Source organism: Lagopus leucura, unplaced genomic scaffold (genome assembly GCF_019238085.1).
Source record: "Lagopus leucura isolate 7727_CA_CO unplaced genomic scaffold, USGS_WTPT01 Super-Scaffold_100015, whole genome shotgun sequence".
In the NCBI taxonomy this organism is placed as follows: domain Eukaryota; kingdom Metazoa; phylum Chordata; class Aves; order Galliformes; family Phasianidae; genus Lagopus; species Lagopus leucura.
In genome coordinates this window covers 969072-995663 of record NW_024962269.1, presented here as the reverse complement: position 1 = coordinate 995663, position 26592 = coordinate 969072, and the positions used below count along the sequence as shown (strand labels likewise).

General features: G+C 42.4%; 1 protein-coding gene across 2 annotated transcripts; it reads left to right on the top strand.

The window, feature by feature from the left end:
* The first annotated feature begins 1486 nt into the window (after positions 1-1486).
* On the top strand, positions 1487-26297 carry IREB2 (iron responsive element binding protein 2). 2 transcript variants are annotated; one of them, XM_042875748.1, is made up of 22 exons: positions 1487-1607; positions 3410-3499; positions 6439-6604; positions 7737-7874; positions 9808-10032; positions 11409-11478; positions 12635-12818; positions 13316-13455; positions 14146-14317; positions 15064-15164; positions 15690-15806; positions 17021-17180; positions 17952-18087; positions 18773-18857; positions 19431-19587; positions 19839-19963; positions 20223-20327; positions 20564-20706; positions 21422-21569; positions 21656-21778; positions 22440-22625; positions 23148-26297. In XM_042875748.1, exons 1-22 carry the CDS (start codon positions 1589-1591, stop codon positions 23256-23258), a joined length of 2901 nt encoding a protein of 966 aa, XP_042731682.1. In that variant the 5' UTR covers positions 1487-1588; the 3' UTR covers positions 23259-26297. The 2 variants fall into 2 exon arrangements, with proteins under 2 accessions (XP_042731682.1, XP_042731683.1); XM_042875749.1 differs by lacking the exons at positions 1487-1607; positions 3410-3499 and adding an exon at positions 6747-6844 and having other exon boundaries at positions 6525-6604.
* The last annotated feature ends 295 nt before the right edge of the window (positions 26298-26592 follow it).

Below are 26592 nucleotides of genomic sequence, written 5' to 3'. Positions count from 1 at the left end.
ATCAGCAGCTAAAAAGATCTTTAATTCTGCCCGTAATGCCCAGGTGCACTAGGGAATAACAGAGCCTGGTGCAGAATTGTGCAACTGCGCAATCATTCTTGCCCACTTCTTCACTAAATAGACCAAGCTCCTCTGTTGTGGATGTACAACATGTCTCCTGCTGCTGCCTCCCCAGAGGCATGGAGCTGTGGCACTGCAGCCTGGATGTGCTCAGCAGTGGCAACCAGCCCTCCTGGCTTTTTCCCTCCAGATGTGAGAAACGCAGAGTGGTACTTGCCAAATTAAGAGAACTCCTGCAGTGAGTGAGGAGGGCACACAGCGTGGCTCTCCAACACAAGTGTGAGCAGATGGCAGGTAAGCCCTCCCTTCATGAGAAGGAAAATACTTGTTCCTGAGGTTTAGGGGGGGAAAGCGCTGCCAGCAGTTCAGGCTTGCAGAAATCCTGAGGTAGGAAAGCTGAACTGTGCCTCTCTCCACATCTTCCTGCAGCGTTCAGTAAAGAAGGCAACAGATGCCATCCATTTAAAACAAGCTTGTCAGTAACAAGTATAGCCTGAATCAAAACAGATGTCATCTCTATGGCTGTTAAGCCTGATATTTCACAGACTGCCATGAGCACTGGACAGTGTAGCTTGAAGTTCCCCAGTTGCTTGTACTTCCTGAAGTGAAGACCTCACACTCAGGACTCAATCTGCACACAAAGCCCTTCTTCTTCCCATTATCTCTGAGAACAGACTTTGTGAATGCGTAGACCCTGCTGAGCAACTAGGAAAAGTGATTGTTTGCAACCTGAAAATAGAGTGATTTTGCAATAGTAGAAGTTTGCCATCTCATTATATGGTCTGTTTCAAAATGAGCACATTGACTCTGCTGAACACCCTTGGTGCTATGAACTGATCATGATGAGGTGTGATTTTATAGACCATTTGGTCTATAAAATAATCTGAGCCCCAGAATTAAGTTTTGAAGTACTTGAGCCTCTCCTTATAGTCGGCCTGAACTTTAGACCCCATCTGCAGCTATCTGTAAGCAGCATTACCATCTGATTTACTGGGAGCCTGCCGGATGTCACGGAGGGGCTGCGGGAGGGCTTTTAGCGCTGCGAACGGCAGCTCTTGAAAGGGTTAAAACAAACTTCACTTCTGGAGCGCCATCATTTTAGAGCAACATTCACAGAGACAACTGGAATCGCCATCGCTGAATAAACAGCGGTCTGAGATAATTAATATCCCGGGGGGGGGGAGAAACCAGCCTTAATTCCCAGCGGCTCCTCCACGTGCCGCCCAACTGCCCCGCCAGCCTCCCGGCGCAGCCCCGCCCCGCGGCCGACGTCGTTAAACTCGCAGCTCTCGCGAGAGCGGACCGCCTCTGCGCCTTCACTCGCCCACTTCCGCCCATCGCTCGAGATCTCGCGACACCGCGCGTTCCTCGCGCAGCCGCACGACGGCGAATCTCGCAAGCGGCGAAGAGGCAGGTGGGAGCTGGGCGGGGGCGGCGTAATCTCGCGAGAGCCGAGCCGCCCCGCCCGGGCCCCGCTCACCCCCGGCATCCCGCTCCCCTCCCCGCAGAGCTAATATGGTCGCCGGCGATGGACGCTATCAGGCCAGGTCGGTGTGAGTGGGCCGGCCGCCGCCCGCGCTCCCGAGGGCCGTGTCGCTCTCCCGGCGGGACCCCCGCGCCTCGCTTCGGCCCTTCATCCGGCCGGCGGTGCGGCGGTCCCGGCCCGGCTGGAGCGCGGCCCCCGCTGAGGGGAGGAGGAGCGCGCGGCGCTCGGCTGGGATGTGGAGGGGGGGGCGGCTGTGCGCCGCGCCGCTGCGGGACCCTCGGTACCGCCCGCAGGAACCGCTTCGTTTGCCGCTGCTCGGCGCCGGCTCCTGCTCGCCCTCCGTTATTTATCCCTGCCCGCCGCCGTCGCGTCTCTCCCCGTTCTCGGGTGCTGCGTTGTTTGGCTGCCCGCGGCGCAGCCTTTGTCCGCTGTTGTTGTGGCCGCGGTGCGGTGCGGGGCGGCCGGGCGGCAGACAAAGGCGGTGCTGCGGAGCGCTGCGCTGTGCCGCTCTCGCCGTGCGGCCCCGCCATGGCGCAGCCGGGTCCATTTTCTCCCGGCTCTTTGTGATCCGGGTTTGAATTCCGTAAAGCTTCGATGAAATTCTTCAGGTTTGATGAGCTGTCGTTGGCGCTGCCCGTTTAGTTTGCTAGCGATTGAATTAAAACGTTTGTTTTGTGAGCTGGTGGTCTTCCTGAAGAGGTATTTTTGCTTAATATGTTGGTCTGTTCTCGTCTCTTGTTTGTTGTCAGCCTGGCACATCGTGATTTATGCTTTGTAACATGTCTGTCCTTATCTGAGTCATTTAGTCCGTTTGTAGATGGTCAACGAAGACAATAAAGGTCAAACGTGTGTTAAGGCTTCTGGCTACACTGGTGATTTGCATGACCTGTGCATACCTGGTAATATTAATGTTTGTCTTAATCACACAGCTATCTCATCAAGTGTCTTAATCCATTTAAAACATCTCCATATGTAATTGATGTAAAACCCCAGAGGAGTATTATTTTTGGTGAAATCAGAAATGAAAACTTGGTGTTAAGAGTCTTCTATCATTGACCTGGCCTTCTGTGGTTGACACGCCCAAGGGCCGGGATGCCATCCAGAGAGACCTGGGCAGGCTGAGCTGTGGCTGGGAGAACCTCATGAGGTTCAGCAAAGCCAAGAGCAGGGTGTGCACTTGGGTGCCAGTACAAGCTGGGGGATGTAAGGGTAGAACACAGGTATGCTGGTAGTGTGCCCTTGCAGCCCAGAAAGCCAAACATATCCTGGGTGCATCCAACGCTGTGTGGCCAGCAGGGTGAGGGGAGGATGTGCCCCTCTGCTCTGTGCTATGAGACCTCACCTGGTGTGCTGCATCTAGATGTGGGGTCATCAGCATGGGAGAGACATGGACCTGTAGGATTGCATCCAGAGGAGGGCCACAAAAATGACCTGAGCGATGGAAGGCCTCCAGGCTGAGAGCTGGGGCTGTGCAGCCCGGGGGCTCTGAGGTGACCTGAGAGTGGTCTGTCAGTATCTAAAGAGGCTGGAAGAAAGAAGGGGACAGGCTCTTTAGCAAGGTCTGTTGTGGTAGCACAAGGGGAAATGGTTTCAAACTGAAAGAGGGGCCTTTTAGATTGGATGTAAGGAAGAAGTTTTTGGCACTACGGTTACTGAGGCTCTGGCTCTCTGGTTGCCCTGTTATGTGATGGATGTCCCATTCCTGGAGACATTCAGAGTCAGGCTGGGGGGGCTCTGAGCTCCTCATGGAGCTGTGGGTGTCCCTGTCCATTACAGGGGGGTTGGACCAGGTGGTTTTTAATGATCTCTTCCAACTCAAAAGATTGTATGATATCCATAACTCTGTTGTGTTTTCTTTTTCAGGAAGCCCTTACCAGCCCATAATTGAAGAACTAAGAAACCATCCACGAAAGAGGTTCTACAATGTCTCAAAGCTTGGAGGCACCAAGTATGGTAATGATAACTTCTACGTTTGTAATGAGGGCAGTACCTGCAGTACATGTGCACCACTTACTGCTGTGAAATGTTAGGAGGTGCACTGTGTATGTGAGTTCTTAATGCATGTATTTGGAAGCTTATAATTTTCTCCCCTGTTATTGTTTTATGAAGTTGATTGATAGCTCTTGTGGTTGCTGTGGAAGGGTGAGTTTTGGTGGTGTACAAACAAATCCTTAATCTCAGCATGTCATTAGCAGGCAATATATCACTAATAGCTGCCCAAAAGATATATTTTTTTTTTTTACTGGGCTCTGTGTCTGGATGGCTACTAAAAGATAAAAAGTATTTGTGCAGTGATGTGGGATGGGACAGAAATGCAGAAGGAGAGAGCTATGGGTCACAGTCAGCTGGAATGGGTTCTACTCTTGAAGGTGATCAGAATATATTTTTGTTATTTTCTTAGCTTTCGTGTTAAGCTTTTAAGATACTTGAGGTACATATTAGAGGTACTTGGGATCTTCTTTCAGTTGTGCTGTTTGGTGAAAAATACACTGAACATGCTCAGAAACATTAGATTTCAAGAATATTCAAGAACATTTCCTAACTAAAAATCACAGAGAGTATTTCACTTCAAGCCCATGTTTGGCAGCAATAATTATGTCCCTGTTTTTGAAGCAAAGAGGGAGGAGCTCTTGCTAGTGCAACAGGGGCTGTTCCAAGTTTTGTGCAACAGCTGTGTGCTCTTGCAAGTTTCTAATGTAATACTGGGGTTAATCTTTCGAATGGGAAGGGGCAAAATGTTTCTGTTTGTTGCTTTGTCTGAGAAGAAGCAGTGGAGTGGTAGCAGCAAAACCAGCCCATTCTGTAGGTTTCTTTTGTTTTTCTGAAGGGCCTGTAGTGAAAATTCAAACAGAAGATACTGCTTTCTATCTAAGATGTCCAAATAAAGATTGGAGCAGCAGTGGAATTTGAAAATGTTCACAGAATGAATCCAAGCAGAGTAGGTTAGTTAGGGTGGTCTTTCTCTTCCAATAGAAATTGATGGGCAGAAGTTGGAAGCCTTGTATTAACTGAATATTAGAAAGATATTGAATTTAGGTGCAGTGTGGATGATTGTAATAAGAAATCCATTATCTGGAATTGTTAATTGAATTTGTTGCTAGAGCATTAATTTTGGTTCTTGCCCTGTTTGCGCTCTGCCCTGGGGCTTCTGACCATGGTCTGACAATAAGTGCCTGTTTAAGTTAATCAGATTTCTAATGCAACTGTTAATTCATTTATTTGTGATTTGTTTGGGGGGGGAAATCTGTGTTTTTTTTTTGTTTTTTTTTTTTTTTGTTTTTTTTTTTGTGTTGCTGATAGTAATCTGTTGTGGGTAAAATGGTAGCTGGGCCTGCATTACTGCTGGGACTGGGGCTGACTTGAACAGCCTTTCTCACTTCAATCTCCAAGGATGGGGATTCCACTGTGTCTCATAATCCTGTACTTACCCATCCTCCCCATCACATCATCTTCTTTGTGTCTGACTGTGGTCTCTATTCCTGCATCTTGTGGCTGTTTTTGTGCTTTCAGCATGCACTTCTTAGAAGGCAGGCTTCACCTTCTCCGCAGTTCCCAATCAACTGTGAAAGACTACAATTAGTGCACTTAGCTTTCTCTCCTCAGATTGAGCAGGTGCAGCTCTCACAGCTCTGTGACACATTCTGCAGCCTGTAACCATCTCCGCGGCCCTTCACTGGGTGTGCTTTGATTTGTTGAGATGTCCCATGTTCTGGGAGGCCCAAAACCATGCACAGTGCTGTGGATACTCTGCCAGTTTGGTAGCCCCTGGTAGAGCAAAGTCATCCATCCTGCACTGCTGATGACTGCTACCTGTACAGAACAGCACCCCTTGCTAACTGTGCATGTAAGGAGTAAGTCAAGCAGTTCTGTTCTGGTAATTTGACTTAAAAGTAAAATGGTGCTATTACAGTTGATTCAAATATGGTTTTGATGATGATTCTGTATTATTTTGAATGACTTGTCTGGGGGTTAGACAGCAGTAAATACCTTAGCAAGGTGCATGATGAGAACAGTAAATCTTTATTAGCAGCTTGTGGATGAACTTACTGATCAACTTAAGCCTCACCTGAGTTGTTTAACTCCCTTCTTGTAACTAATTTGTTCATACTTCACTGTTATTAAATTATTTGTCTGCTTGAATTATGATGCAAAGAATGATGCATGGAGGAAAATGTGAATTCTTTGTTTGTTTGCAGTGATGCTTCTCCTTTTCTCCCAGTTTTTTCCTTTCTCATTTCCAGTTCCCTCAGTTCTACCATGCCAGGAAGCTGTTTCTTCTCAGTACCTTAGCCCAGATCAGAGACAAAGCCCTGGAAGTTATGTTTAGTGAAATGTTGTTCTTTGTATTTTATGAAATGTTTAATTTTATGGCACGTATCAGAAGAGTTTCTGGTCCTGAAATCACAGTGGTGTTTTTTTTTTTTGAAGAAGAAGAAGAAGAAGAAGAAAATATCAGGCACTGGTTGTCTTGGCTTGATATCTCAAGTAGTGAGATGGTGAAATGAACAAACAAAAAGCTCTTAGTATACTCCACTAAGTGTTGCCTTTCTCCCATTCTGTTTGATTGGTAACCCCAACTCTATATGCCTCGTGTGCATCTCCTGCCAGCACAGCATACCTTCCTGTCTGCTGCTGGTGTAACACAGTGCAGTCACACAGTGCAAACCCTGGCATCTTCAGTTCAAATTCAATGCAACTCATCTGCTGTACCGTTCCACCTTCTATAGCGAGGATCAAACCCCACAGCAGCTAGGCAGCTTGTTTCCCACAGCTCTCTCCCTTCTGATTTGTAGTGAAGTGGACCTCCTTAGAAATGTGAAATAGTAATTCATAAAGACATGATGAGTTGGAGGTGTTGCACTAATTAAGCCAGTTGTTTTGTTTTGCCCTAGATACTCTGCCTTATTCCATACGAGTGTTGTTTGAATCCAGCATCCGTAACTGCGATGGCTTCCTGGTGAAAGAAACAGATGCTATGAACATTTTAGACTGGAAAACAAAGCAGAACGATGTCGAAGTGCCCTTCTGTCCTGCCAGAGTTGTTCTTCAAGATTTTACGTAAGTAGAGTGTTTGCATACGTGAGCGTGTGGAAAAAATGTCAAATAACCTGTGAGAGCTCAGCGAGTAGCACGTGTACTTCAGGTTGGCAATAAACAGCACCTCGCTGCTGGGTACTGAAGTTTCTCTCTTTGTCAGTAGAAATGCATGCAGTGCTTCTGCTGTTCAGCAGAGACGTCACGATTACGTGTGGCACGAGAAGAGGAATTGTTCCTTAGGGTGCCTTGGTTTTACTGCAGGTTGGTGAAGCTGAAGCTGTTGGCCTACAGTGGGTGTTTCACAGGATTAATGCCAAAACACAAATGGAAGTGGAGGCGTTTAGATTGTAGCCAGATGGCTGACAGTTCATTGAAACACAGTTTGTGCTTCACACAACTGGAGATTAAATGTTGCATGCTCCACCAGTGTGTGTAATCCAGTTGAAACAATGAATGATGCATACATTAAAGTCTCTGAAGATAATAGCTTGATGTGGTTTGAGTACAGCGTAACTGTAATGTAAGGACTGTTCTTCAGCAACTTGGGAATGTTAAATTTAAGATGTCCTGGAGACTAATTAATGATGTATTTATGAACAAGAGAGTTTTAGAAAGAATGTGATGGTAATCAAGTAATGGGATATCAGGCAAAATAAAAATGATTTAAATAATGCTGTGTTCTCTCTTCAGTTGTGTGCTTCAAGTATGCTTATCAGTGTAATAGTAACAAGAGTATTGATTCTGTAGTATGCTGTGAGCTTCAGACATGAGTGGCTTTGTAAGAAGAGTAGTAATATATACCAGGGTATTAAAGGATAGCTTGAGCAGTGTTCATATAGGTATTTATAAGGTAATAAGTATCTAAAAGTGGTGTTTTAAAGTGAAGAACATTATGCTTCAGAAACATGGCAAGGCAAAAGAGCAAATAATTGTCTTCTTGAAGGTGTTGCTGTATTTTGTAGGTCTGTTACCTTAAAACGTGCTGTTGCTTGTTGTGAATTAGTGCCAATTCATTCACTTCCAAAATGTGGAGAATAAAACAGTAGGGTTTTAACTTCTGAAATAGAACTCAAGTCTGGGCTTACGAAGAGGTTTGTGAGTGTAATGCACGTGCATCCCACGTTATTGTGCTACTTTGCTTTCTTTCTGTTAGTGGAATTCCAGCAATGGTGGATTTCGCTGCCATGAGGGAAGCAGTAAGAAATGCTGGAGGAGATCCTGTGAAAGTCAATCCTGCCTGCCCGACTGATCTCACTGTTGACCATTCTCTGCAGATTGATTTCAGCAAATGGTAACAGATCTCTTTTCTTCTCTTTTCATGAACCATGCCCTTTACCCTCTACTAAACTGTCTGTTTACCCTGGTAAATCACTTCTCAAATCTTTGTCCTTGAAAGTAGACCTGATAGCACCTGAAAGAGAGCTGGTAAAAGTGGAGAAAGTAATACTGCAGAAGGAGAGAGAATGATTGTGAGGTGTTATGCTTGGAGCTGACTTAGTAACCCAAATTCTGGGCAAGAAATTGCAGAAATAAACTGGATCCATCATGGTTTCCAGAAAATAGTATGTCTCAAGAGAATGAGGTGGAGTGGCTGTAATTCTTGCTTTGCGCTGTTCCTACTGTTAAAAGTTATTTTCTTGATTAGTATTGAATGCAAGTGCCTTCTCACAGCTCTGGAGAAATGGCTTGGCAGTACTACTGGATGCACTGAAAGGTTGTAATTTCAGCTTCTAAGTTATGACTGTGACTTTATATAGGCCTTGATTTTACTGCAGATGAAAAAAAGGCCATGGAGACAGCATGCTTGTAGGAGTCTGGCTAAGTATTACAGCTGGAAGACTGACAGCCTGGTTTTCTTCTCTTGACAGGCAGTAATGTGATGAGAACAGCCTGGGGCTGCCTTGCACTAGAAAGATAATGTTGCGGAAGAGAACATGAATTTTATTCCACATTTGCTGAACGTTTCCCATAACGTAGTTCCCCTCCACCCCTATCCCCATTCATCACAGAGCCTTCCCAGAGTCATGCAGAACTGTGTCAATTGAGCTCCTCCTGAATTCCTAAAAATTCAGGGAAAAGGCCTGTAGCAGCTGGGTGTGGGTGTGCGAGGCATCCTTCTGTAGGATGTCCAGGTACATGCAGGATTTCAGCTGGGTTAAGTAGCTCAGAGGAAAGAGCAAGAAGGTATGAAGTGATGTTGCATGTGTGCTGTTGCAGTTCTGCCCATTCAGGGACAGCTGAGTCGATTTCAATGGGGCTGACCTGAAATTATCAGCAGCACCAAGTGCTGGCAAGAAGTCTCCCAGAGTGCTGCTTTGTAACGATAAAGCCTCTCACTGTCCTTTGGCTTCTGGAAAGCTTGCAGGATCTCAGCAGCTGCTGACCTATGATAAGAAACCCTTCTCCCCAGGGTGGTTTGTGCTGCTTTTATACAATTGCCATCTCCTGCTGGTCTTAATTCCATAAGCCAAAGACAAGGTATCCTCTGTGGCCCTGTGCTATTCTACCATTAGATAACTAAGTATCTTCTTGTGCTAAAGCAGCAGAGAGCAGGGGATTTACTTAAAATCAATGATTTGTTTTAATCATTTGAGTATTTGCTAAATCGTTCACCTTTCACCACAACTACTTACTTAGCTCTCATGGGAGAACTTGCACAAATATGGGTAGCATATTAGATGGACTTTGTTTTAAAAATAAAACCAAATCTCTGCTTTCTGACTGAGTTGATGTGAGCATCAAATGTATCTGAATCTTTGACAATTCATATCAAAAGCCACCTTGAATAGGACAGCTTCATTTCTTTCCTTGAGAAGTCTTTGTCTTGTAAATCATTCTGACGTTAATGAATGTGTAGAACTGCTCTGGATTAAGAAACATGCAGCATATGCCACTGCTTGGATGAGGCTCTGCCCAGCCCTTCGAATGTTTAAGCCCTGAGTTTAGCCTCTGCAGTGTGGTTTGTGAGTGTTGCTGACCTGTTGTGACCACATGGGAGGAGTAAATGGTGTCAAATGGTGTCAGAGCTTCAGGCAATCCAGGGCAGTTCACTTCTGGTTATTACTTTGCTACGTTTGAGGGAGCTTATTCAGCGAGAGTTCACTTTGCGTTTGGGTTAGAATAAAACGAGATCTATCTCCTCCTCTTTAAATTATTTCTCCAAATGGTTTGTGGGGTGGGGAGGGCAAACAAAACTGATGTTCTTCTTCTGTTCACTGCTGCAGTGCAATACAGAACGCCCCGAACCCTGGGGGCGGTGAGGCGCAGAAGCCGACAGCAGCAAAGCTTTCTCCGCTGAAGGGCCAGCCGCGGAAACTGCCGTGCCGGGGTCAGAGCAGCTGCAAGGGGCCCTGCAGTGCTGGGGAGCTGAGCCGTGCCTCGGGGCAGTTCTCTGCACAGATAGAGAACACACCTATCCTCTGCCCTTTTCACCTTCAGCCAGTGCCTGAGTATGAAAACTTGCTCCTTTGATTATTTGCATTGTTCTGTGTTGTTAAGCTCTGCTTGTGACAGTCTATAGAGATTGCGCTCTAAACAGTGCGAATACTGCTCTTAATTGCATTTTGAGACTTCCCTTTATTACCAGATAAGCCTCAATGAAACATGGATTTTTATGGCTAAAAGTAGTTTTGATTTTTTTTTTTTTTTTTTTTTTTTTTCTCCACTTGTGGGATCCTTGGAGGAGTTTCCAGCCCTTATGGACTTGCCTAAACATCACTTCTGTGATGAATCACAGAATGGCCAGGGTTGGAAGGGACCTCAAGGATCACGAATCTCCAACCCCCTGCCACATGCAGAGCCACCAATCTCCCCATTTAATACCAGCCCAGGCTGCCCAGGGCCCCATCCAACCTGGCCTCGAACACCTCCAGGGATGGACGGGGCATCCACAGCCTCTCTGGGCAGCTGTTCCAGCACCTCACCACTCTCATAGTACAGAACTTCCCCCTGACAGCCACCTAAATCTTCCCTTCCTCAACTTAAAACCATTTCCCCTTGTCCTGCTGTTATCTGATCTTTCAAAGAGTTGAACTTAATCACACAGCTGAAATGCACTGTACATTCTGCTTGTGTGTAATGGCACAGGGTATCCTCATCTGTTTCTTTTCCTTCAATTTCCTTCAAAAAGGTCTTCAATTTTAACAGTTCATTGTGTCCATTCAATCTGTGACAATTGTAATCTTCTTTCAGCTGCCATTCCTTTTCTCTCAGGCTCTTCAAGTGTCTATCTCTTTGTGCCTGACTGGGGTAAAATTTAAACACTGGTTGTGTTTGTAATTTTACAGATATGCAAATGTTTCTGGTCAGTACAGGTGTGGGAATGCAGAATTAGTGATGTTTTTAGCTATCCTGGCAGGAAACCAGCAGTGTCATTTGTTAAGCTGCAGTTTAATGATGGCTGTCCTTCGGGGCTCTGTAGAACACTGCACTGCTAACCTTGTGACACCTCACAGGTCATGGTGTGCAATAAAATACACCTCTGTAATACTGAGGGTTCTCTTTCTTCCTGCTGCAAGGCAGGTATATTCATAGAATCACAGAATCATCAAGTTTGGTTTGGGTTGGAAGGGATCTTGAAGGTCATCTAGTTCCAACTCCCCTGCTGTATTCCCTTCCTCGTTCTCTTTCTCAAAGCAGAGGTTACTCTTAAATTGTGGATTACTCCTTTGTAATGAATGTCAGCATCTTAATGAATATCACTTAGGATATCAAAATTCATGTTATTAGGCTGTACTAGGCTTTCATCAAACAAGCAAAACCAACTTGTTCTTCTGTACTTTTGAAATAGTTTGTGATAGTACTTGTCAACTTGCTGTCTTTCTAGGCCTGAGACAGTATTGAAAAATCAAGAGATGGAATTTGGCAGAAATAGAGAGAGGCTTCAGTTTTTTAAGGTATGTCTGTGCACCTGTGCATTTTGTATATTGCATGTTTTGGTGGGTGTAACATCTTGCTTTGTTTGCCTCCTGGTGTTCAACGTTACATAATGTAGCTTGTCAGGCTGTAAATCTGAGTTCAGTGTGAGTATCAAATGGGCTTGTAACAGGTTTATGGATTTTAATTTAAAATTGCTAGACAGCAGAAATTGTAAATCTAGGTGTCGTGTAAAGGGGAGAGAAGATTTAAATGATTTGGAAAAGTGGATAGTGATTGGTTTGGTGTTGTCAGTGTGAAGGTACTGGACAAAGTAAGCACTTACTAAACTGCAGTCGACTTATATTTCATGAACTCTGTGCTGTAGATCACAATGGGCTTTTCAGATAACAAGTTTATTTGTCCATGCTTGTGTTGCAAACCCTATGAAACTAGAAATATTAAATGGAAGCTGATATTGAAGGATTGCTGCTCTCAAACTAGGCAGCAGTGCCAGCAGAGTTGTTTTGAATGTAAATCTTGTGGTGAGTGTCAGCTTCCTTCTAGCCAGGGATCTGCAGCATTGGTGTTTGATCCTCATCCCCTAATTTAATGTGGCTTAGGAATCTGATCAAATGATCTAAAAATCTTTTCATGTAAGTAGACTAGGAGGCTTTCAGAAAAGCTGCAGGTCAGCTTGTATGTATGAAGAGGGAAACCACTGAGCTGGGTTTTGTTACGAGCCTCCATGGCAGTTTCTTTTGTAGCTATGTGGCATCCTGAGCTTGCATGTAGTAAGGCACTTGTATAAATTGCTTCCTTAGTCCCACACAGGTATGTAAAACCTAAACTGAAATCTGTGGTGAATGTTAATGCTAATTCTGTTGTCTAAATATTAGTCTTGGCTGTGCTTGAAAATCGGTTGCGTGAGCTAGAAATTAAGAGCCTTGTACAGCCCTGCATTTGGGAGCTAGGAGCTATGGATTCAGAATGGAGTGTGTGGGTTTGTTAACCATTTAAGAATGCATAGGATCCAAGGAACTCTTGTAACTGTTGGAATAATGAGCACGAGGCACATAAGTAGCAAACGCTATTGCACTGCATATCAGCTTTGTTGTTTTAACTGTGTTCTGAGAAGAATGGAATAAATCCCTGAGAAAAATCTCTCTCTTCCTCATTCTGGAAAAACGAAAACAGTGGAGTTCAAAAGTTTTCAAGAACACTTCCATCATACCACCAGAGACTGGAATGGCACACCAGGTTAATTTGGAGTATCTGTCAAGAGTTGTATTTGACGTGAAAGATTTCCTATATCCAGATAGCGTGGTTGGCACAGATTCTCATACAACCATGGTAAATGGCTTGGGTATCTTGGGCTGGGGTAAGTATGCTAACAGTAACTTGACAGCAGTTTGAAAGGCTTACTGAAGCTTTATTGAGAAATACTTTCTTCTTCCTAGAATTTCAGGCTCAGTTGTAAATCTTCAGAATGTGGTTTTTATTTTTGACTCTACTGAAATTTCTTTCCATAAAAAACTGCTTGATGCAATTTAAAGAAAACAGCAAAAAGGAGAACCAAAAACCTTTGATATCCTAATTGCTTTTTGTGCATGTACTGTATAATTTGGATTAAGATTTTCTTCATCGCGGAAAGTAAAACTTAGAAATAGAATATCTTTCTAGTTAAATGTGAAGTCAAACAACTTCAGCAGTAGTCTTGCTTGTTTTTTCATGTGCAAATATGTAATAGAAAACACCTGTATTTCTTGCTGTGGCCTCTAGACTCATAGGAAGGGTTTTATTAGACTTCAGAACTTGGAAATATTTAGTGTCTGTTTACTTAGACTGATGAAAAACAAGGTAATATTCTCACTGCAGGTGTTGGGGGAATTGAAACAGAAGCTGTGATGCTGGGGATGCCGGTTACTCTCACTCTGCCTGAGGTGGTTGGGTGTGAACTGACGGGCACAGCCAGCCCACTTGCTACGTCCATAGACATTGTTCTGGGCATTACAAAGGTGAGTTCAGTGCCTGCTGGGGCAGAGCTACCCGTGGGTTTTGAGAAGTGAAATCCTGGCAGGATTCTTGGCATGCCTTTAGTTGTAGTAATGCAGGAAGATTCCCACAATGTCTAAGAGTTTTTGCTTAATAGTCCTCTGGAGTGTTTGTCTTATGTAGTGGATTGCTTATAAGCTCTCTTAAAAAGATAAAGCCTATTTGTAGGGGAAAGAACGTACAGAATCCTTGTTTGTTTTTTTTTTCCTATTCTTTTGATAGCATGTAGGCTTCTCTTCTAGCTTAAACTTCTTCTGGGTACCCTTTTTTCTTGAAGTGTTGCAAGACAAAAGGCCTATCTGTAGTTATGAACTGGTATAACTAAAAAATGTACCTTCTGAAGCCAGGGCTTTGCCAGCGTGGCACAAAACTTCCTTTTCTGGTTGGTTGACAGCCAGTGTCTTGGCATTTAAGAGCTTCGATTGCTTTGAAAACGTTCTTTCTGGTGTGATGTTTTGAGAAGCATCCATCTGTTTTTGCCTTGGACATCTGAAAAACACCACTGCCAATAGAAGTCTGTCTTACAGTGTCAACATCCAGCCTTGAATTTAGTACTCAGTATCTCATAGGTTGTGGGTATTTTTGCTGTTTGCAAGAGGCATTGCTTCCACTGTTTCTTTGCATACCAAGTGTTGTTGTGTTCTTTTAAACAGCATCTTAGGCAAGCTGAAGTCGCTGGAAAATTTGTGGAGTTCTTTGGGAGTGGAGTTTCCCAACTGTCTGTGGCAGATCGAACCACGATAGCAAATATGTGTCCTGAATACGGTGCTATTCTGAGCTTTTTCCCTGTTGATAATGTGACGTTGAAGCACTTAAAGCATGCAGGTAAAGATGAAATCCTACAAGGTCATTCACTGTAATAGTTTCAGATACATGGCAGTGCAAAATCAAATGTCCCTACAAAACCAAATCAAGATCATGAAACAGTGAATCAAAACGCAGCATGTTTATGATTTTCACTGTGATTTCTTCCATTTGAAGACTTCCACTGACAACTTAAACTAAGGCAGAAGAATATCCATTTCTTTTCAAGGTAGAACTAATAGAGAAGATCACAGAGTAACAAACATAAGGAGAAAGCTTGCCTGAATTATTAAGCCTTTCTGAAGCTGAAATCTGATATGTTTGAGTTAAGAATTTTTAATGACAAACGTGCATGGGTTGGTCAGCACAGAGCAAACAAATCAGATTTCTTAACAGTAGCCAGCATTGCTGGATTTTATCAGCTAAACATGTGATCTCTCTTAAACAAGTAAGTCTTAATTTGGAGGGTCTTCATAAACTTAAGGGGCAAATCTGTAAGTTTAATTAGCTACAATTTGTGATGTTTAAGTAGCTTATTTTGTTCCTTAATACAAAGAGGGAAAGTTAAACAAAAAAAACCAGACACTTTCCCCAGTGTTTTAATTTCTGTATCATTCCTGAATAGTTCCTTTGGGAACTTAATATGTAGTGGTATGCCTTGAAGAGGAAATACTTTCAATGTTCAAGGACAGTTTTCAATTAGAAGTGTTAATTTCTGAGAGTTGGTGGGGTTTTTATGCAATTTTATCATGTTTAAATTTACGAAGGTTTCGATGAGGCCAAGCTTGAGGTTATGGAAGCATATCTTAAAGCTGTGAAGCTATTTAGAAATGATGAGAGTTCTTCCAGAGAACCCGAGTATTCCCAGGTATGCTTGAAATGACTTACTGCTCTTCGTTTGATTTCCTAACAAGTAACAGCTGTGGATTTAAGTTTTGTCTCCTGCCGTGATTTTTGGTACTTTAAGTAGCATTTACTAACTCACAGTTCTAAGCAGAGCATGCTTTAAGGCATGGACAGGCACGGGGGGAAGAGGAGAGGTAGAATAATGTTCATTTCAACTAATAGATCTTGAATTCATGTCACTCCCAAGTACATATGCAAGTCTTAGGGGTGATGGAAAAGTTAGGAGTAATAATAAGAACCTTTTGAGGGTTTGGCTGAATGGGCTGCTTTTACAATGGAAGGCTGGGTTCCATCTCAGAGGTGCCTCCTAACCTGGGCTTTCCTGTGACCAACAGCCTGGTGCAGTGTAACAGCTTGGAACTGGAGGCTGGTTATAATGTCTCAAAACACTGGCATTTGAAACAAAACAGATTCTGAGCATCTCTACATTCAATACAGTGTGAAACTGGGACTGACAATGCCTGCTTTTCTCTTCTCTTTTTTTTAGGTAGTGCAAATTAGTTTAAGTTCTATAATTCCTCATGTCAGTGGCCCCAAGAGATCCCAAGATAGAGTGGCTGTCAGTAACATGAAAAGTGACTTCCAAACCTGCTTAAATGAAAAGGTTTGTACAACTGCTGTACTCTTCAAAAGGTACTTCTTAAAATCCACGTAAATGTTATTTATTCCCTGCACACCTGCTGAGCTCTACTTACTACTATGTGAACAGATAATCTGAAGTCTTCTATTGCTTGACAAGAGTCCCTAAGGTAGTAGCTGGTAAATCCTAGGTGTACCTTGTCATAAATGTGACACTGGAAAGTCCTTACTTGGCCAATTTAGGTTGGTAGGGAGGGAAAACATCAGAATTAACTAGTGGAAGTTCAGAGAATATTTTTTTATTTTTCTTAGTTTTTTTTAAACACTTATTTTCCCAACATTACAAGAAGAAAAATCATCTTGTGTTAAGAGATGCAGAAATACTTCCAGGATTTGAAAGTACCCACTGTTAGAGGTTTTTAACTACTTTCATCTACCTTAACTAATAAGGGATTTTTGCTTGAAGCTTAACTTCACTTCAGAGAGCACTCTTCAGCTCATTTTTTTTGTAAGTAAGATGCATAGGCATCTAAGAGTACAGCTGATGTAAGAATTAGTGTGGGTTTTTTTAGTGTTCCTCATTAAAATTGAAGTCTAGCAATAGCTTTAGATCGGAAATGTTTCCACTTAATTTCAAAATTCTGTCTTGGCTTTAGCCTTTCTGGCTTGTGATTAGATGTATTATACAGAATGGTCTGTTGTGGTGGGGACAGATCATAGCTGATGATGGTTGACAGTGCTGAGGGGCTGGAGAGTTCATTCTGCTTTTAGTTGCAGTCCTCTTCCAAATAAAGCCTTGGGAATGGCTCTAATTCAGAAAAAATCTACGAAATCAGATGTCTACTCTTAAGGGCTTAATCTTTCATTTGTAGCAGGAGGTGTGTGTGATACCAACCACGCTTTGACTGGCATTTATTCATTGGCAACATTCATTGTTGCAGTTAACATAATTATGAAGAAGGAAGAACCCTGTATGTGATAAGTGAGGAGAAATGAGGGCTTTTAAAAATTCTCTTGAAGGCTTCCTATGGGACAGCTGAATATTCCTCTAAAGTAAGATTTGCTTCATCTGCCTGCACTGCCATACTGTGTGTAGTGCAATGTTTGGATGGAGATTGGCAGCCCTGCCTGTGGCAGGGGGGTTGGAGCTTGATGATCCTTAAGGTCCCTTCCAACACAAGCCATCCTGTGATTCTTTGAGCCTATGAATATTTGCTAATGCGTGTTTTTGTTACCTAGGCTGGTGTTAAAGGGTTTCAGATTGCAGCTGAAAAACAGAATGACGTTGTACCTGTTCAATATGAAGGAAACCAATACGAGCTCTCTCATGGCTGTGTTGTCATTGCTGCAGTAATCAGTTGTACAAATAACTGCAATCCATCTGTCATGCTTGCTGCAGGTATGTTTGTCTGATGGAAGCTGACTGTGCCTTGTTTTGCCATTATTTGCCTTCACTGTTGTAGATTCTCTGTAACGACCTCAGATTATCACACAGTAGACTTGTAGTTTAAACCTGTGTGTTTTGGAGGTTATGCACTGCAAGTTTCTCTCCAGTCATACAATCTCAAAGTTTGTGTCATAAAGCAGCATTAATAATAGTAATTCCAAAATTATTTGGTAGCATTTTTACAGATAAGTTTTAGGGCTGTCTTCAAATGGATGCACGTATGGACACAGCTGTGGCAGGAGGTAGGCTTTAGCTTTGCCTTCATCCTGGATGCTAATGGCTTGAACACTGTGGGTAGCAGCAGTGTGGAGAGAAAATCCAGATAGCTGAAAAATTGCCCTTTGCCTTTATCACTAGCTGAGGAGTTGGTGCCCTCCCATCATAAGCTGTGGCTAGTTTTCCCCAAATCTGCTCAGACCTTACTGTTTTCTTTCTGTGGCTCAGGCAAGCTTTCCTCTGAAGCTGTGTGGCCTTTGTCAGTAGATGAGCAGACAGTGCAGTGCTGACTGCCAGCTAGAATGTGGTGAAATTTGTTACAGAAAATGTAACAAAATATTTAATGGGAGTGAGAACAGAAATCTGAATTATATTGCTATGAATTAAGTAACTTTATTCACAAGTAGTTGCTTCAACTTAATAAACTGGAGGTCCCAGCTGAATAAGCTGGCATAATGTAAATGTTCTTTTAAGGGACATAAAAATATGAATTGTCTTTTTTTGTAGGACTCCTGGCCAAAAAGGCAGTTGAAGCTGGCCTAGAGGTGAAGCCCTACATAAGAACTAGTCTGTCACCAGGCAGTGGAATGGTTACACATTACCTCAGTTCCAGTGGAGTATTACCATACCTCAGTAAGCTTGGGTAAGTTTTGATTCCTGTTTGGAACTCTAGGAAGTAGTATATGTGGGTTTTGTACAGGTTGGTAAATACACTTGCTCTGCTTTTTGGGATGGCTAATTCATAAGTTTGCTAGTTTATCCTTTTTTAATTTTGTGTTTGGTTGAAGTTAAGCTTCACTCCATTTTATTCCTACCTTACAACTTCATGATCTTTCATCTTTCCCTTAGCTGAACTCTGGCTTTCAGTAACAAGCTGTGTGTGTAAGTGGCTTTCACAGAATGCACTTAGTCCTGTATTTCAGAAATGGAAGCTGGATGTGAATTCTTAAGGGCAGTCTGTTAGTGTTCAGCCCGTGTTGTTGTTGGGCATGCTTTTGGTTGCTCAGTAGCTGTAACAATTACACTGTCCATACAGCTGTGCAGTGTTACAGGATTACTCTGTGAAGAATGTTGCTGCCTTTGTGTTACCAGAACTTGCTGAACAGAAATATTTGACTTGGCTTAGGTTGGTGGTTACAAGAATATCACCTTGTAACTTGCCTGCATTCATCAGATGCAGTGTCTGGAATGCAATTCCTAGAAAGTCAAATTACCAAATGAGGAAAAGAAAAACTCCTCTTAGTGATTACTGCTTAAAAAAATAAAAGATGAAGAACAATTTGTCAGGTTTTTTATGTGCTACTTTATTATTTTTTTTTCCAATGTAGGTTTGAGGTTGTTGGTTATGGATGTTCAACGTGTGTTGGAAACACTGCTCCCCTTCCAGAAGCCATCAGGAATGCAATAAAGCAGGTAGAGCTCTAAGGCTTATGGGGTATAGGAACATACATCTTGCCCTGCTAACTGATCAAGAGATGCATTATTCTGTGTAAATAAAGCTTTTTGTTCCTGGTTTGGACTGTGGTGTGATGTTAGGCATCTGCTTTTCAGAGGGAGACAGCAGTGTGAAATAGGTGTAACAAGTACAGTCTGTGTGGCACATGGATATCAACGCTAACATGAATACATGGAACCTAATCTTAGAAAGGATGTAACGTGCAGGGATTTTCAAGACTTATGTCCTGGACTGCTTTGTATCAGCAGTGTGTAAACAGCTGCAGCATTTTTCTCCTATGAAACAGTAGAAGGATATAAGAAGTAGGACAGGAGTTCACTGAAGTGGCTAGGGAGCACATCTGCTAAAAGTTTAGAAGCTCTTCATGGGAGAAGGAAGGGCAGCACCAGAGAACAAAACGCCTTTGTGTTGAAGGTTTAGGTTACGTGTTTGAAGCGGAATGCAAGAAGTGCATCTCAGTCAACAAAAACTCACGTAAGCTGTTGTGGTACCATGAGGTCCTGGAGGATAACCATGGGCCTGCCTTGCAGGGTGATATCATTGCCTGTGGAGTGCTGTCTGGAACAAAGAACTTTGAAGGACGTCTGTGCGACTGTGTCCGTGCCAACTACCTTGCTTCTCCCCCACTGGTAGTTGCGTATGCTATTGCAGGCACTGTTAGAATAGACTTCGAGACTGAGCCTTTGGGTGAGTATTCTTTACCTCTCACATTTCTGCTTCTAATGCATGCCTAGAAGGGGTTTCTTCCTGTGCATTTCAGCGTACATCAACATTGAATTTAATGAGAAAGCACAGCAAGCTTTGGTGTTGTAGTTAAAAAAAAAAAAAAAAATCCTCTTCAGATACAGTTCTCTGAAAAGCTGTGTGTGTGTCTGCATATATGAATGTATGTGCAGTAATAAAGACTTCATTAGCATTCTGCTTAAAATCTTGCTCAGGCACTGGCTTTAATGGCAGAAGTATCTACTTAAGGGATATTTGGCCCACGCGGAAAGAGCTACACACAGTGGAGGAAGAGTGTGTGATATCATCTATGTTTAAGGAATTGAAAGAGAAAATGGAGGTGAGAATGGTCTTTTATTCTAAATGGTGCACTGCATTGTAGCTTTATAATATTTTCCAGTTGAATATAATTGGATTGCCACTTGTTTCCATTACATTAAATCAGAATTTGACCGATATGCATACCATGTATTAATACTATCCAGAAAGATAACTTGTAACATACAACAAGCTCAAAAGAAGGTCACCAGTAAGTCTTCATTTTCAGAATGTAAGTAGGCCATAAATCAATATCTCTGGTTTTGGTTACTTCTGTATAGAAGGGAAACAAACGATGGAATTCACTGGAAGCGCCTGAGTCACCTTTATTTCCCTGGGACTTGAAATCCACTTATATCAGATGTCCTTCCTTCTTTGATAAACTTGTGAGTATGCTGGATCTACCACTATGTACTAGAAAAGGAGCAGCTATTCCAGTAATGCCTCACTGTATAAGTAACAGATTTTATCATAAATAATATTTCTCAGTCCTCTAAATACTGTTTGTATATCTGGAATAAGTTGAGTCTGTGTATCCATGTGTCTTAACATTTGCAGAAATATTTTTGTTTCTAAGGCTCTTAGTAGGAAAAAAAAACGCTTTGTTTTCCTTCCTCCCCAGGCCAAAGAACCGGTTTCCCCGCAGCCGATTGAAAATGCCCATGTCTTGCTCTATTTGGGAGATTCTGTAACCACAGATCACATATCTCCTGCTGGAAGCATTGCAAGGAGCAGTGCTGCTGCTAAGTACCTGACTAACAAAGGGTAAGCTCTGTCCTGAGCCGCCTCTTCTCCAGGCTGACCCGTCCCAGCGCCCTCAGCTGCTCCTCACAGACTCCTCCCAGCTCTGTTATTCTCTTCTGGACATGCTGTAGGGCTTCAATGCTCTTCTTGTAATGATGGGCCCAAATCTGAACACAGTGCTTGAGGTTCGGCCTCACCACTGCTGGGCGTGTTGTAAAGGAGTATTATAATCAGTGTCAATGGAGTGTGACAAAGCAATAGCCTGCAGTACAGACTGATCCTAACTTGCATTCCATTTGAATGAGTAGTGTTACAGGAAAGGGAAAAATTAATAAACCTTTACTCCTAAGTTTGTCATTTGATTTGAGTAAGGCTGTGACTTTTGTTGCAGTGTTTATTGGTACACATGCTGCTAGGGGATTAGTAAACACACTGCTTTACTGTGGCAACTCCTGAGCTGGAATGATTGCTGCATGATTCTTCTGTAAGCACTGTACTGTTCATAATGCTTCATAATGAAGTAATAGATGATGCATTTAAAATTGCAGCTTTGCTTATGAATAATCTAGCAATTATTTACATGTTCATGATTTATGATTGTATTTGATAAATAGTTCTTTACATCCTGTGCTGATAACCTAGTGGTTTTGAGTGATGCTGCAGTACTTAGAGTAATCACAGCACTGTTTGAAAGCAAATGAAAAAGTGGTTTCCTTCTTAAATGTTCTTATTTTAGACTCACACCTCGTGAATTCAACTCGTATGGGGCTCGGCGGGGTAATGATGCTGTGATGACAAGGGGTACATTTGCTAATATCAAGCTTCTGAACAAGTTCATAGGAAAACCAGCTCCTAAAACAATTCACTTTCCATCAGGACAAACGGTAAGAGCACCTAGGAAGCTGCTTCAAAATTGTGATACGGATTAAGATCTCACTCACTCAGGCTGTTTAATTTTGTTGTTCCACAGCTAGATGTGTTTGAAGCAGCGGAATTGTACCAGAAAGAAGGCATTCCTGTAATTATTTTAGCAGGAAAGAAGTACGGACTGGGCAGCTCAAGAGACTGGGCAGCAAAAGGGCCTTTTCTACTGGTACTGCTAGTTTGGTTTTTGATATCTGTGATTTTTGGTGTTGTGGGGTCTTTTATTATCTAAAAATATTTTTATAATGTTTAATTTGGGGCATAAACATTTAGAACCTGTATTCAAGGTTGAATGCAATCCTGCATTTTGCTTAACAGTAATTTATGCTAAAGACTTCATGGAGGAGAATGACTGGTCAGAAGGGTAGCTCTGAATTTGATGACCATGTGAGATCATTTAGGCCTCCAGACTTCTTGAGGTAACTTAGACATCCAGTGCTGGACTCTGATTGGATTCTGCAGAGTATTTATAGGTTTTTAGAGTTTTTTTAATAATAAACTAATTTCCAATAATACTCAGGATATGTTCTGAGTTAGCCAGTTATTTCTGTACAGCTCTGGAGTAAAGGAAGCAGCTGTATTCCAGCTGGGGCTTGCTGCCTGTCAGCTACAGCACAGTCACTATGCATTCTGAAACTGTTTCATACTGTCTGGGTCTGTTGAGGTTTATTTGCTGTTGTCTAGTTTTACAGCTAGAATGTTCCCTATTTGCAGGCTTCATACAAAGTGCTTATATGCCTGAACTGCAGGACTTTCTACATAAAAATATTTGAAGCTCACTTTTGCATTTAACTTTGTACTGAAATACAGAATTGCTTGTATCTTTGCAGGGTGTTAAAGCTGTCCTAGCTGAAAGCTATGAAAAAGTCCATAAAAGCCAATTGATTGGAATTGGCATAGCTCCACTTCAGTTTCTTCCTGGAGAAAATCCAAATACTTTGGGTCTCACTGGCAGAGAGCAGTTCTCTATATTATTCCCTCCAGAGCTGTCGCCCAAAATGACTTTGGATATTAAGGTATATCTGCAGTATCTTTGAATTTCTTATTGATCACACTTACGGTTAACTTGTGCTTTCGGTCCTGATGATTGGAAGCAGGAAAAAATACTTCATCTTCTTTGAAAGTAAACTGATAGTTTGGCCTGAAGTTTGTACTGAAGTGCAATTATGGGCGCTGCATTAGAGCAGAATTGAGTCTCATTTGTGTTCTTCTGAAGATGAAGGCACAGTTAGTTGAGGGAGGCTTCAGTTTTGTATCCTGTGTCAGGTATCTATATGGTAGTACTTTGTGCCCTTGTAGGGATGTAGGTTTTTCTTGCTAACAGTAGGTGTGTAGCACAGTTTCAACCGGATCAAAACCGTGTTGTTGGGTTAAGTCTTCATTCTGCTCCTAGCAGTGTCTGTGTTGTGCAGTGGCAGATAATCAGATTGAATTGGTTTGTGTTAGGCAGAACTTGCTTCTAATGTGCTAACTGAAAGTAAGTAAAGGGAAGTGAAAGGGAAACTCCTAATGGGTGTCTCTTTGCTTTTGTTTTGAAGACAAGCACTGGGAAAGTGTTCAGCGTGTTTGCCTTGTTTGACAACGATGTGGAGATAACTTTATACAAAAATGGTGGAAGTCTAAACTTTGTGGCTCGAAGATTCTTATAGTAGCTACTGACTGTGGGTACCTCGCACTAACTGGTAACTCTGAAAATGCCTTGTGTGAACCCAGGAATCTGTACTGTGGAACTGCAGGCAGCCCTAGTGTGCTCTAAGTTACTTCGTCCATGGATGTAAAAGATTGTGAATCATTGTAACTGCAGCAAGATCCTTCCTGATTTTAAATAATATTCTAATGGTGCTATTAAACATTGCTAAAATCGACGTGTGTTATGGCAGAGAGAGCTGTAAGTATGGAGGGGATGTTTTCTCAGACCATTTTGTAAATAAACCGTGTGAAATCTCAAACCGATTGTGCTGAAGATTATTATGTAAGAAGGTTTTCTGCAGTTGTTTCCACTTAGTTTTTGCACCTGTAAATCTGTGTACTGCTGTTGGTTTAAACATAGCAGATGGTATGGAAGGTTAAAGGGCAAACAGATGGATGGTTTGCCTTTTTGGCACCCAGAGCTCAAAATAGATCTTCAGTTTCGAATGTCTTGCTTTTAAAATGATGGGCACATAAGGCCCCCTGTGTCCCATTTATTGTATGGCATTATATCCCTTCTGGATCCAGATGGAAAAGTGATCAACCCATGAAGTGCTGTGGGCTATAGAAGTATATCTCTGCTTGTGAGAGAATGCCCACAGTACATGGCTGGTGTTGAAGTGCAGCCCCCCAGCATTCTGCAGTGTCCTTCAGTTGAGAGCTTTGTCATATCTTCCTCAAGCTTGTCCTTTGTAGCGTTGGTTTTTACTGTATTGTCTGATATCACTTGCCAGAGAACTTCCCTCAGTATTTTAACCTTTAAGAATTTGTATTACGACTCCTTAATTACTCTGCTTTATATGCAGCCTATGTCTAATCAGTTACACTTGTCACATGTTAAATTGCTGAGGTAGCCATGCTGCCTTTTAATTAATGCTTTGGAATGTTTTTTTAGTTTGCAGCTCTTCCAAACAGGCATCAGATTCCCCTGCCGAAGATCACAGAATACTGAACAGATTTGGCTCTTGGCCACTGCAGCTCCACTAAATCAAATTATTGCTTATAAAAACTGTTTTGTATTTAACATTAATGGAAGATGCACAGTTTCTGCAGAAATGCTTTTGTTTTACCACTTAGCTTGGTCACTGAGAGCTTCTGATCTGTGCCAGTTTGTCTTTACTGATAGCTTCAGGTATTTCTGTGCTCCTGTATCTTTAGCAGCTTCATGATAGCACTTCTGTTTGTAGAGTGATGGATTGCTTTTGGAGGACAAAGCTGCAGAAACCTGCTATGAATTGGCAAGATTTTGCTTTTAGATTTTTGGATCTTGATAAACATTGTATTAAATGTCCTAACTTGCCAGAAGACTCCATTAGTTTTACTGCATGTTTTCAGTCTGTAACTAGATGCTAAGCCAGCTGACGTGCAAACCAACATGTGCACTCTTGGCATCCTTAAATAGTATGTTTATGACATGCCTAAAAACCTGAAAAATAAACCCTGACACAGTTAGATCAATACAACATAATTTTGAGACAGTTCAGCTGCAAACTTCAATTCCATTGGCATAGTTCTGATACCTTTTTTTTTGCTAGACAAAATTCCGTACGGTTTGGAATTCTATATAACCTGTTCCAATAATTTTGCTGTGTTTTTCTTTTAGCTGAGATGAGAAAAACTATTCCAGTGACTCATACCACTGATATGGGTAATACATCAATGCATTTTCTAATACTGTATTCAACTGAATGCTGGATGGGTTTCTGTTCTGTGGTACATTCTGGTAATTTTATCAAGAATTGAGATCTCGCTACTTGTCTAACAGCATCTAATACTTCTTTTCCAGCTCAAAGGTATATTCATAATTGGAAAAAATGCATGTTCATTACTAAGGAACAGATCTGATTTTAGAGCTGATGCACAGTGGTGCTTTGTGCAGGAGATCAATGAAGTACAGCTGCAGGGCTATCTAAAATACTTGTGCAACTGCTTGTGCTTGAGTGGGGCTCAGCCTCCTGCCCTCCCGGTGCAGTGACGCTCCTTGCCTCAGGAGACAGTGATCCAAGCCATGTCAAGGTAAACCAGTATTGTGAAGTGCAATTTCAAGGGCTGTGTCTTAGAGTTATTGCCACCAATACTCATCTCTTCAGAAGTGTGATGGTTTCATTACCGTAGCGACTACTTAAAATCTGCTGCACTCCTATGCCTTAATGTCAGTGAAAGACAGCTCCGAGTGCAGATGCTGTCAGCCTGGAGGCTCCTGCTATTGTGGCTGCTGTGGGTCCTCTCCCAACCACACCGATGTCCGTAGCATCTTTGTGACTTGTGCAGACTGACTCCCACCCTTAGGACACGTATGCCTGCAGGTGGTAGGTGCTGAGGGGAACTGTTTATGTACCCATCTTCTGCTTCTCGCCCAGTAGTGAGCTGCCATGATCCATGGTCGTGTGCCTGCCCCCCTCCCCTTGTGCAGCAGGGAGTGCCGTCAGGTCGGGTCAGTAGCTTGGCAATGAAGGCAGGACGTTGAACTTTGAGCTCACTGCTAGGATCTGTGAGCTTGGGATGGGCAGCAGGGAAGCCTGCTTCTGGCAGTGGCAGGATAGATACAATGCAGGCAGAGGATTGCTGTGATCACACAAAAAAAGCGTTGTTCAATTAGACTTTCTAGTATCTTAAAGCATAGGAGGAAATACTCCTGTTTGAAGAAGTGACTGTGTTAGACGTATTTAACCTAGAATTCTCTCTCCAGTTTGATTTGGAGAAGAATATTCCAGTTTTTCTAAGCATTTACTCTTTGTGCCCTCCCAAATGACCAAGCTTTGGGATAGTGTTGATGTTTATACATTTTACACCTAAGTTTAAGGACATGAAATTCTGTATATTAATCGTATTTAAGCAACTGCAAATCAATGTCTGCTGTTCAAAGCCAACAAAAGAGTTGAAGTTTTAAGTTCAGTGTGTATTGTATAGATATCTTACCAGAAGTTCAGCTGATGACAATTGTGCATAAAATGTTACTGATACTGTAAATTATTTTTAATAAAGAAAATTGTATCACAGTTCTTGTATGTCACCATGTATTTTGAATAGGAGGCACGGACTGATACTAACATGGCACTGGTAAGAATGTATGAAGTTGGGAGGGAGCAAGGAAAAGGGTGCATTCAGTGGATTTGCTCAGTAGGAGCATCTCTCTGATGTTTCCAAAGTGTGCTTTATTGGTTTAGAAGGAAACTTTCTGAATTGGCTGAGCTCTGGATATTCTATCAGTCATTTTGCCTTGGAATAATTTGTGTATTTTTCCTTCAGGAAAATGTCTGCTCTCATTTAGAATGTAGATCAGGTGTGCGTTAT

Excerpts from the sequence above, each read along its gene's own strand:
- IREB2 (XM_042875748.1), top strand. Across the intron at positions 19,588-19,838 it reads CTTCGAGACTGAGCCTTTGG|GCACTGGCTTTAATGGCAGA; the intron begins GTGAGTATTCTT and ends AATCTTGCTCAG. Across the intron at positions 21,570-21,655 it reads ACTTTCCATCAGGACAAACG|CTAGATGTGTTTGAAGCAGC; the intron begins GTAAGAGCACCT and ends GTTGTTCCACAG.